This window comes from Pleurodeles waltl, chromosome 11 (assembly GCF_031143425.1).
Source record: "Pleurodeles waltl isolate 20211129_DDA chromosome 11, aPleWal1.hap1.20221129, whole genome shotgun sequence".
Lineage (NCBI taxonomy): Eukaryota > Metazoa > Chordata > Amphibia > Caudata > Salamandridae > Pleurodeles > Pleurodeles waltl.
Genome location: NC_090450.1, coordinates 528,657,985 through 528,670,814, shown reverse-complemented (window position 1 = coordinate 528,670,814; position 12,830 = coordinate 528,657,985). Strand labels below are relative to the sequence as shown.

Sequence of the window (12,830 nt, the reverse complement as noted above, 5' to 3'; positions counted from 1 at the left end):
AGAGGGGAAAGCCTCAGTAAAACATATGGAATTAGGTAGCACCCGGACCGGGGAGCTCTCGCGCCAGGAGGAGGTGATGGCTACTCTACAGCGCCAAGTTGATAATGGCGACGCTTCGGAGGCGGATTGCCTTGAGGTGAGAGGTAGAATTGTGGACCTATGGGATAAGCTAGAAAATTATGTCAGCCGGAATTATAGGTAGCGACTATTTCGAGAAGGAGACCGCTCTGGGCGTATGCTGGCTTGGCTCCTCTGGTGAGAGAGGCCAGTCCCCATTATTCAGATGCTCCGCAGCTCCTCTGGGGAAAGGATTTTAGGGCGGGTGAATGCGCACCTGCGTGAGCACTTGCGAGTTATCTGTGCCGCACCACACAGAACGGACGAGACCTGGATTTAGAAGTACCTGAATGGTCTCCGGTTACCTCGCCTTACGGCAGCCCAGGTGGAGGAATTGGAAGGAGAGGTTTCACTGGAAGACCTGGGAGAGGCGCTGAGTGGTATGGCGACTGGGAAAGCACCTGGTCATGACGGGCTGCCAGTCGAATTTTATCATACATATTCTGCTGTGCTCCTTCCTCGATTGTTGGAAATACTTCATGAGGCACGAGGGGAGGGTCTGTTACCAGTGCATATGCGAGAAGCTTTGATAGTTATGCTGCCAAAGCCAGCAAAGGAGGTTAACGACCAGAGCTCATATAGGCCGTTATCCATGCTGAATGTTGATGTTAAATTACTCGCTAAAGTTTTGGACTCTCGGTTGAGTAGAGCGGCGACGCATTTAGTGCAGGGAGATCAATGCGGTTTTATGCCGGGGAGGGGAACTCATATGAATATACGGCGCTTATCGCATATACTTCACGAGACTCGAGGCTCTGCGCTTCCTGCAGCACTAGTGGCACTAGATATGGAAAGAGCGTTCGACACCCTGTCCTGGGACTACCTATGGGAGGTGATGTGCAGGATGGGCATTCGTCCTGTCTTCTTACCCTGGATGCGTCTTTTGTACTCAGCGCCCCGGGCAAGAGTGCGTACAGGGGCGATTGTGTCAGACTCCTTTATGATCGAACGCGGCACACGGCAGGGTTGTCCCCTGTCGCCACTGCTGTTCGCATTGGCCATGGAGCCACTAGCCATTCAACTACGGACTGGCTTGGATGGTTGGGGTATCCAGGTGGGGGCGAGAACGCACATAATTTCATTGTATGCAGATGATGCTCTAGTGTACCTCTCAGAACCCGAACAGGCGGTCCTCCTCTTGTTGGGAATGATGGATGATTTTGGGCGGGTGTCGGGCCTACGCGTTCGCAGGCACAAAACAGTATTATTCCCGATGGCAGGTCTGTCTGTGATAGAGGCTTCGGACTTGCCCCAATTGGGCTTAACCTGGGAGACTGAGTCCTTTTCATATTTAGGCATCCGAGTTGCGCATTCACTGCAATTGCAATTCAATTTAAACATGGAAAGAGTACTGGAGGGCCTCCGTGCATCTGTTCAGTTTTGGACCTCTCTGCCACTATCGGTTATGGGTAGAATTGCGTTCAGTAAAACGATCTTGCTGCCTCGCTGCCTATATGTTATGCAGAATTCACTGTGTGAGCTCCCTCTTTTGATATTCCCACAGCTTGATAAACTGCTCTTATCCTTAGTCCGGGCACGCAAAAGATGCAGAGTTCATATGGGAATCTTGAAATTGGACCTGGCTGACGGCGGCTTGGGATTGCCAGACTTATGTTTATATTACTTGGACAGGTTGCTACAGTACGCAGCCTGATGGTGTGAGGATGCGCCCAATTGGGAAAAGGATTTGTTGGCTGGTTCGGTCTGTGTGGAGTGCCTCCCGCATATACTAATGGGTGGCTCTAGGGTTCCGCAAGGCACCCCCTACCTGGTGGAGCAGGTGTCGACGGCTTGGGAGAGTGCGGTGGTGCGGGTCCTACGTAAGGCCCCATATGCGCGCCTGCTCCCCCTGTGGTGGTTCCGACCTTTTGCTAAAGCTGCTGAGGTAATGGATTTTGCACAGTGGCGTGCAGGGGGTTGTAATAGTGCTGGTGACTTATTTCATTATGGCACGTTCATTACGAGGGATGAGGCAGACTCCTTGTTTGGAATAGGTCCAAGACAGTTCTTACAATATGCGAACATCTCGCAGACGGTCAGAGACCTTTTGACGTCCTTTCCGGAGGAGCCCACTGAATCTCGCCTCCTGGCATCAATACTTGAACCCAGAGGTGATCGGGGTCTGCTATCCCAAACTTACACGGCTCTCAAGGGTGACAGACTGACTGGCCTTCAGGGGATTAGAGGCCAATGGGATACTAGTCTCGGAACGGTGCTCACAGATGGGGAATGGAATAGGACCCGTTCTTTGGTGCAGGATGCGACTAGCAATGCTAGGTTTAAGTTGACGCACTTTTATTACTTACATAGAGCGTACCTGACACCTCAACTTTTAAATAGGATATTTCCTTCAAGGCCTGACAGTTGTAGCCGTTGTGGAGAGCAGTCGGCTTCATTTGATCACATGGCATGGGTCTGTGGCTCTCTCCAACCTTATTGGCATCAAGTGGTGAAGACGCTGGGGGAAGTTACGTCTGTGAGAGTGCAGGTGACGATGAAGCACTGCCTACTGGGCCTGATCCCAGTCTCCAAAAAGGGCCGAAAAATGGCATACAGATTTGCACAGCTGGGGCTTTTATTGGCGAAAAGACGCATTGCGATTCGTTGGGCCAGCCCACACCCCCCGCTGCATGTTACCTGGCTAAGTGATTTCGATGATCGGGCTACTGCAGAAGAATGCCGTTTGCGGAAGGTTCGATTAGATGAGTATGCTGACTTGGAGCTCTGGCGTGCCATGATTAATGAGTTAACTGGTGTGCAGGAGAGCGAGGGAGAGAGTCCTTTGACTGATGCGTCTGCTTGTTGAGCCCTGGTCGTGGTTGAGCCTTGGATTACTGGGCCCGGGGGTTCCTGCGGCATGGATGTGTGTCTTGGTGTTCCTGGGAGGGCATGCATCCAGTCTTGCTACGCGAGGGGGGTCGCCATGGGTGGCTCCACCCCCACTTCCTCACCCTGGCTACTGTGTTACTCTGGGATGCTGGTGTGTTCCCTTACCAGTGCCTCCCTCCCCCCCAGCCATACATGCCTGTTGCACCAAATAAATGACAATTATTTGTAGCGCTATCCCCTGGTCTGTCGATGCTTACTATGCTTACAGTGTACAGGTGTTGGTTAATATGTTATAGTGTACTGCATTGTCCCTGAAAGGGTGGCCTCTGCTCTGTCGGGCTGCTGTGGAAGTCATGTTGGTTCGGTCCCACTAATTTAACATCACGGATGCCTTAACTCCTTATGCGTGCTCAGTCGGAGCATTTAAGCGGACCTGGAACTGGACTCTTCAAAATGTTATTGACATAAAAGGTGCGTTTGGTCTGATATTCGCCCCCCCCCCCGAAAGCACTATGTAATAATGTAGTACACAGTTGTATGTGTTTATCCTATGCATAAATAAACAAGTTTAAAAAAAGTATCTTTGAGCAACTTCTCATTAGACAAAGCTTTTGCTTTTTGTAGAGGCACTTGCTGAAAGCCTATCCGCTTTCGAGATTCCTGCAGCCTGAAAAAGTCTCTCCGTCTTTCTTTTCAATACCCAAGGCAACTGTCAGTTCACATCTGCCTTTGGGGTGGAACATTACCAGTAATAGGGCGCTTTACCCATTTGCGCTCAGCACACTAATATGAAGGTGCACCTCGACGCAAAGAGGGACATGTTTACTATTTGAAAATATGGTCCCATATGTGTAGGCATTGTGCTCACATCAACCATGGCTTAAATGGTATCTTAATGTTAACTCTTATATGGGAGGAGCCTGGTTAGAATAAAAATGCAAGCACCTCTGCGGCCACTAATATGAAAAATGATTTCCCGAAATGTACCAGAAATAGAGCTAAGCTTTAATAATAACAATCACTTTAACATCAACAAAATATCACATCTGAAACAAGTGGTGCAGACAACTCAAACTCAGTTTGAGACCGCAGGGAACTCATCTCAGCACATTTACATCTGCTATAAACCCCAGTAACAAAAGATGTGATACAACGATGTGCAGAGCTAAGTAGCTGAGGCATTTAAAACTTGGGTAGCCAACGTATTACAGAAAATGTTAAATACAGAAATATATAGGATGATATAAAGAAAGGACACCATGAAGAAGGTCTAAAAATAACATAAAAACAAAAATGAATAGACAACCAAACACTGTGTGAAAAATATTACATCTTTAGAAAACTACTTACTATTGTAATATTTTCAAGAGCTCAGGTGACATTAGCACATAAAAAGGAGTCTGACATTGCAGATGGAACTTTTATAGCCTAGATTTCGGAAATGTTTGGTCTGCAACTCTGCTAACGGCACTAAATTCACAATATGCTGTTCAAGTCTAATGTTGGGGAAATAGCATGCAATTCTAAAGGTAAAGCAGTGGTAGAGACCATTTTGGTGCGGTAGCCGCAGCAATGACTTAAGAGTTAAAAAAAAAAAAAAAAAAGTTAATTCATTGAAATTCTCAAACGCCCGCTTCTCCTAAAACATGTCATGGCTTAGACAAATATATATTCATCAAACATCTTGAGACCGAGCTATTTTATTTTATTTTACTAAATGTACCCAGCAATTCATTCCACAATCTCAAGAAAACATACTGGATTTAATAAGTCATGCATCCGAAATAATTGAACTCAGAATGAAGCAGCTCCTTTCAAGCTTGGACTTTCATCAAAGCCTCTCAGCCCAATGAATTCCGGTGTAATGAACACTCAATAATTGGTCTTCTGAGGAAGGAAACTGCACAGCACTAACTAGGTAGGTAAGAAATATTTTGATGTCCTCTCAAAAACGTCTGCTTGTTACCTGTAAGAAGCCTAGGTGCTCCTGGATGTTTTGTTTCTTCTCTGTGATGTACGACTCAAAGTGCATTACAGCCCTTGTGTAAGCTTTAGAGCGAAAGGAAGCCACAGCCAGTGTATCCTGAGGAATAAGGTCCAGAAAACGTGTCACATTCTGATACTCCTCCAAATCTTCGCTTGACACTACATGAATAAGAACAGAAAAACACTATTAGTCAATTAACTCTTCAGTGATTTAAACTGTGTTAAAATATGGCTGCCATACATTAAAAACAGACATTGGTTAATGGCCACAGGACACATTTATGTTCTCATTCCACATTTTTCAGTCCTCAAATGCATTTACCTTATTACAGAGAACAGTTTACTTACCTGTGCATGGTTAGTACAATGATTACTTTGCTTTCAAGGGTCCACAGCATACATCTTGCCCTGGAAGATTCCAGTCTAAATTTGAGAGAGAACAGGGCCCATGGTCTTTCCAGGCACAACTCCAATCATATTCTGATATTCTGCATTTATGAATCTCAGGTTGGTTACTATTTTGTCTTTCTCACTCTAGATTTAGAAACTCTGAAGCCCAATGGAATGATGGTGAGTGTATTGAAAAATACAAAGATCTAAAAATAACCATTGTAACTGGGCCGAACGTGTATATGGGTATGTACAACTATCTGTGTGTGGCATTGAATGGGATGAGAGGGGTCACAGCTCGCAGAAAGTGCTTTTATCAAAAATCAGTTAAGCCCTTTAAGTTACTTCTTGTTCAAATCTATTGCTGGTTGAGCTGCTGAGATACTACCCCCCACATCTGTGAAGAACAAATGTTGGGCTTCGTACAGCTAACCAAAACGGTGAGCCAGTAGATCTTCACAGGTGAAAGCCTTGGTTACTCTACTGGATTTTTGCTTTCAAGGTTTGGACAAGCCCAGTCACAGCTCACCCAAACCATGGTCTATATCTGCCTTTGCCTCCCATACAGATCCCCTGCATTCTGCTGCAGACCTGATCATACACTTCTGGAACCTATTCCAGATATTGTCTGTTGACACCCATTCCTGTGACCTGTGGTTACAGCTGCACCACTTCAACTTTTCTCAATGAGTCTAAATTCCAACTTTGGCCCAGGTTTGCCCATTTGTTGTCCAGCCTGCCCTTTCATCAAGATCTCACTGCAAAGAACCAAGTTTACATTTAGAAAAAAGTTTTGACTTAGTCTAGCCTTCCCTAATCTTCATCACAGTTCCACTAAGACACACTTTAACTTTGTGGCACTGTTGCGACTCTAAATGTGGTATTTCTTTTAACATGAACTGCATTTTTGAATCAGCGCCTTGAGCATGACCATAGATGCCCAAGGGTAAACAACTGGTACTAAAAAGAGGCCCTTACCCTAGTTCTTTGAGCAAGTAAGTTAGCTTAGTGTGCTGCGAGACCACAGGTAAAGTCTGAAAGATCTCTTCCACTTCTGAAGACGGTTTCCCACATCATGTTACCATCCTTACCGAACCATTTTAAAAGCGGTCACTCACCTTTCGGATCAAGTCTTTCTCTGGCAGATTTGTTTGTAGGTTTTTCAGTATTGAGTGCCTGGAACTTGTGTCTTGACCACTGAGTCAGATGATCAAGCATAGAGAAGACAGTTTGGGTGCTAAGCTGACTTAGATCAGATGCATTATCTTGCAGTCGTCTAATCCAGGGGTCGTCATGTTTCAAAACAGCCATGATCTCTGCATACACCTTTAAAGACAGGAGCACTCTTTAGTTTCCACAAAGGGAGGCATGAGGGATAATGGACACAATGTTCTGCTGTGACAAATGAGGCCTGAAGTAAAGTTTTAACGGTAATTAGTACAGAAAATACTCAAAACACATGTAATCAAAGCATAAGTCATGTTAGGAAAAAAGAAGTGCTTGTACTCGCAATGTGGCACATGCATCATTTCTTGGGATTTGTACTTGACATTGTTGGGTGGACGTTAAGTCACTTTTCAAATGTCATTTTAAGAAAAGGCATGTTAGCGAAGAGCACCTACCTACTAAAATCTTAGCAGATTCATGTAGCAAGATTGGAAACTGCTTCCGTAATCAAGACATGAATGCCTCCACATTTCAGATTTGTAACAAGTACACCCACTGCAATTCCCAGATGTTGTGCACGATTCTGGGTTGGGGAAGAAAGCCAAGGTTTGTGCAAACACAGAGGAAAACATTATTGATTGATAATGCAGAGTGACAACATAATCTTTTCCTACACTCTAGTCAACCACTCTTCCTAACTCCTCAGCTTGGGGAACAGATCAAAGAATGAACCTTGAAGGCATGACTGCCCCAGTAAATGTTAGGGGGTTCAGGGGCTGGGGTTATATTTTGGGGAAGCCGTGCATGGTGCCTTGGAATAGCACAAATGTCTGGGGTGAAGCAGCAACCTGAAGCTTGTAATCAATTGTAATGCATAACGTATTCTGGCAACAAATGGCTTGAACAGCTAATGCCCTACAACTGGTTTGTTACAGGACCTTCATGCTTCCATCCTTTCCTCAGCGAGAAATCAACTTACCAAAATGATGATTCAGTGACGAGTTAGGGTATGGCAATTGTAATTAAGCTTTTCCTGGTCTAAAAGTTTTCATGTTAGAAAAGCATTGCAGGTTCCCTACACTGAAATCCGAAGTCACATAGGCTGTGTTAACTGGGTGCTGCGCACATCCTCAGATAAAGAAACCGACACATTAGAGCTGCTATTCACTATGGAAACATTTCCACAAGCAATGTCACTCGCTGACCTACTAGACACCTTTGCATGTCTGTTCCTGTACACCTACACAAGCATGGTGCCCTCACACGCATCATAGGTAGACTTTCAATCTGCTTTAAGAAGTCTGGAAGCAGTATGCACAGTTTATACTGTGCTTAGAATTGCTTTCCAGATTTGAGTCACAGAATCCAGCAAATCAAGTCGCTAATTTCTAAGGCAGATTTCTGCAATTCCTTCTGGGACTTTTGACTACCATGAACAATGCTTAATCTTTAGCTTTTAACTTAGATTTGCAATGTTCGTGCTCAGCCTTACAGGTCAAATGGTAGGAACACTTGCCACTGTTTTCTGTAATTAGTTTCAGTTTTATTTTACTCTGTAGCATTCACTGGTACCTGTGCTCACATTAGCCCAAATTATAAGAGTTCTCCAGTTGGGGACAGGCGTGCCCTTTATGTGTCAGGCTTGCCCATTCTGGCGCCATCATATACACATTCACAGCAAGAGCAGCTACATCCTGAACTGTCACTGGCATGCAACGAGAGGGCAACCTCTGGAATCCTTGAGATTGGCAGTTCTCCATATAAATACTGATTTACTTTTTAGTATTCACTTAAAAAGCTGCTTTGAGGTAGTGATCTTAGTCAAATGCACTTTACTCTGATTGATTTCTTTTTACCTTTGCTGCATTAAAGAAAAGTAAAACATTACCTTATCAGATTGTTTTCATTATTTAAATGATTTGAAAATCATTATATGAAGTTGTGTTTCAGGATCCAACACATGCACAAATATTTCACCTTTTAATGGACTCAGTGAGAATCCAGTATTAGAGAAAATAAAAAAAAATTAAGAATTAAGGGGCTGAAGATTTTAAAATGTCAATTACCAAATGCAGGCTTTCCACTGCCAAATCTGCGGATTAGCTCTTCATCATATAAACAGTCTTTTCAAAATGGTACGTAAACTACTACTAGGGCAGAACTTTTGGCAAATTATATTACTTAACCAAAAAGGTCTCCAGCTGTGGGCCCCTTTAGACAGAAGAATGGGGTTTAAGTTACAATTGGTTTATAGTAGATCAAACATGGGATGCAGAACAAATATCTGAGAATGGCAACTATATGAGCATCTTCGCCACTCATCGGGCTATACAGTATAGTGAATACTTTTCTAACTGGACACTACACTTTTGAATCACTATGAGAAAAACTCTTAGATCCTGCAAATGGGCTCTTTGGAGACAGAAAAGAAGCAGAGGGACAATAGAGTAGGTCAGCCATAAACCCCTCAATTTTTCCCCTACCACCATACCCAGGAGAAACTCCCTGGTTTACCGCAAGCTAAGAAACCAATAGCCAGCCTATCACCCAAGGTCACTCCCAGAATTGGTAACTGTAGGTCTATAGAACTGTCACTTTAAGCTTGATTTGTGATTCCCACCAAATACAAGACTACGCTTCCAACAGCGCTCTCATTCGTCCCAGAACAATCAGGTTAATGTCCTTCTGCTACTATTAACATACCACCCTGTGCTCATTTTCGCACAGCCATTCCTTTACCTCTCCAATTCTTCCAGATGTCGCTTCAATTGGACCAGAGTTGGAAAAAAGTGGCCACTCAGGAAGGCAGCCCTTCTCCAAAAGATCAATGTGCAAGACAGTCATCACTATTGTTTCAAATGTGCAGTATCTAAATGAGGAGAGCTCTTCCAACATACATTTGGTTATCACTGCCTGGCCTCAAAAGCTTGCACTTTGCCAGTTGTTACTTCAATCTTCGGCTCTCCATTCAACACTCAGTCAGGGAAGTGCTCTAATGTCTTCTGTACATCTTTCACTGCTGCCTCTCTTGCCCATGTCTTCCCCGTTATTTATACAAGTCATCCATACAGGGACACCACAAAATAGAGTACCATTATTTCTCCAGACTATGAATATACACTTTTGGGGCACACCACACTCACTTCCACACAAACACCTGCTCAAGGACATTCTCTGCTGCTTCAAGAATTCCTTGTTTTAAGGGCAATGACCCTCAGGTGACAGATGTATTGTTAGTTAACCACTCAGTTGCTCACTGTGAAGGCACTATGGAAAGTGCATTGCGGCAGCCTGCAAGGCACCACAAACAGGTAGAGGGCCACCAGGAATAATAAATCAAAGAGGTAATAGATCCCACTATTGTGGGGGCAATAGGCTGCTTGTCAGAGGCACAATTCAGTTTCCTCCATTACAATCTTCCAAACATCCATCTCACCCAGCACCTGAAAATTCCATCCACAGCCCTGGTTAAATTGGGGGAATTCACACAGTCACTGCATCTCTCTAGCTAGCCTGCTCAGATTTGGTAGATGGCCTTCCACGGGAAAGACAACTCTGTGATTCTCCATGTGCAGATTGTACAGCCCTCTGTGTAGGCTGCGGGACAGAAGTGGTGAAAGCGGAACCCTTTAATTTCATGCTGGAGACTGGAGTCGACTGCAGCAGGCACCTGGCATCTAGAAAGTGTGCAAACCAGCAAAGAATCGAGACAATCAGGAGTTCCAAACCTTCAATGCCATCTTGGGCTCCAGTAGCCCTGTCCCCGAAGAATGTGGTTTTCAGTTGGTAAAGTTTCATCCACTACAAATGAGAGGTATTTCAAATGACACTTTTGGAATGTGCAACAGAGCAAAGCCAATCTCTGGGCTACCCGCCATCATGATCCGTACCTTAAGTAATATCTTAAACCTACTGAATGTGAAGATTGTTTTGAAACTGCAGAGGTATAAACTCACTAATTAGTACCACTGGCAAACTGGCAATTTGTGTGCATTTTGGTTAGAATTGAAGGTAACTCATCTCAAAAATGGGTTCCTACAAAACATAAATAAAACAGGTTGATTATCAATGAGGTCCATTTACTCAACCGCTCAGCTGTTTGGTTTTTTAACTGTTCGAGCCTTAAGTGATACTTCTCTAATATGTTGGAGGTGCCAATATCTGTATTGTGTTCAGTCTTATTATTCATCAAAGTATATTTTATTTAGCAAAAATATAAAGTCTATTTTCGAATTGAAGGCAATGCCTCCTTTTAGTAAATATGACATGTGAATCATGTCATTTAAGTTTTAAGACAATTACTTCAGCCCCTCATCTGCTTTGAGCAGCTGACAGAACTACAGATTAAATGTTAGGACATTGGAATTTTGAGAGCTCCATTAAAGGACAATGAAGTGGCTCAAGGTTAATAATGGCTGGTACAATATTGAGCTCTCTTTGTTTATTTTAAAACATTCTACCCACAGTGGATGGAATGTTCTAATAGTTTCACAGTCCTTTTGTCTCAGGCTGTAACAGTTGTTAAACACTGTCTCTCTGGTGACTCAGGTTAAGGGCCTTTAACAACTGGTGCTGTATTGTTTTCCTTAAAAACAATGTCTTCTCACAGTACTAGATTAATTGCGATCTTCAAAGTTTCTTTAAACTAATGTCCAACGCACAAGTTCTATGTTCAAGAAGGTATAAAAGGCTCATCTATCATTTTTGCATGGAAGTTCTTCTCTTAAGAAGGCAGAAACCCCAAAAGCTGTGTTGAGTGCTATTGTTAGAGCACTATGCCCTTTTGTTCCTCTTCTGTAATACTGATGGTGGATGTATGTGAACCCTGTTCAAATCGGGGGAGTTCAGGAGAAGCCAGCAACTGAATACTAGAACTCAAGAGGCAGAGTCTGAAAGTAGTACTAAAGATTTTCAGAAATTATCTGGGTGTTCTCCATACATCCAGAAGATCATTTGGTCATTGCTGGAAAAGTCAAAGACTTTGACACAAGTTTAATAACAACTCCAACAGATGCAAATTAACATAGTGTTGCCTTAGTAACACTTGGTGGAGAACAGTGTCAATATGGAACAAGAAATCCTAAAGATGGGACTATTTTTCTTTCGTTTACATGGCCTCCTATTCATTTTCATCAGTTTGTTCTTGTAAACTATGGAAGGGGACAGCAATGGGATGGGGGCGGGGGTTGGTGATAAGATCTCTTTAAACAGCAAAACTTTACTAAGAAATGTAATTAAACGATGTACCCTGGCCCACTATACAGAAGTTACAACTAACAACTAAATTGATGGGGCCACTGAGACATTTGTTGAACAGAATTGTATGCTGCTTCAACAAGAACAAATGAACTGCATCCATTAAAATATATTTATCCCACATTCACTACTTCATACGCTTCCAAAGGTATGCACTGCTTTATAAAGAAAGAGCCAGATTCATTATTATTAGGTTTTAGTACTTTGTTTAAGTGTTGTACAGTATTTTATTACCAGTGAGCAAATATCCACAAGTGTTAAAGACTGTTACGTCGAACATCAGTTATGAAAAGAAGCAGTTCAGAATCAACTTAAATTAACACAATCATGTACTTGATGCCTTAAAACCAACTCCCAAAGCAAACAAATCAAATCAGCATTGCAACAATATGGATCACACGATATGACAAAGCAAAAAAACACATCAGCATTACACCACTAAGGATTCTCACCTCTTGTTGATCTTCTTGACTGCACCCCAATAAGACATAGACGAGAATATGAGGCAAGAGATAGATGGTAACCTTGAAGTCATGCTTCATCATTATACTGCAGCAGTTGAACACTCTACTGGCAAGTTCATGTCTAACCTTCAACGCAAACACATGATTTAAGCTTACTTTGAATAAAACGGTTGTCGAAGCAATAACACTGTACAATATCCCCAACTCCATGTTTACTGAACCAGCAATACAACTCGTATCCTTTTTCAAATCTTTTGCTCTGTCTTCACACATTTTGTCAGGCATAGTAAGTCCTCTCACTGGTGCAAGTGAGACTGTCAATATTACTAATTTGAATTGCTACGATAAATGATCAGTCAAACCCAGGCCTTTGGACAATACCAGAAGACAAAATCTAGTGGAACTTGATCAATGGATACAAGTGCAGAGCCTTGCAAATAATCCTAAAGTATACTGAAATCTACCTATTCCCATGAATGTAAAGCATGTGTATCAGTGGGTAACCGTGCTCTAGTACTGAAAGCAAGTAGTAATAAAATGTCATGAAGGTTAAGATTAATTAGAATTTTAGAAGCCTTTGCTCTCAAGGGGACGTGTGCTGTCTTTTGGATTCCCTTTCAG

General features: G+C 43.1%; 1 protein-coding gene across 2 annotated transcripts in view; it reads right to left on the bottom strand.

The window, feature by feature from the left end:
* Nucleotides 1-12,830, bottom strand: part of ATR (ATR serine/threonine kinase) — a 488,241-nt gene that overhangs the window by 169,769 nt on the left and 305,642 nt on the right. For both annotated transcript variants that reach the window (XM_069213920.1, XM_069213921.1), the window contains exons 26-28: nucleotides 12,198-12,335; nucleotides 6,441-6,648; nucleotides 4,913-5,091 (exon numbers count right to left, since the gene is read on the bottom strand). In XM_069213920.1, the coding sequence (XP_069070021.1) occupies nucleotides 4,913-5,091; nucleotides 6,441-6,648; nucleotides 12,198-12,335 (525 nt within the window). The remainder of the gene's footprint in view (nucleotides 1-4,912; nucleotides 5,092-6,440; nucleotides 6,649-12,197; nucleotides 12,336-12,830) is intronic.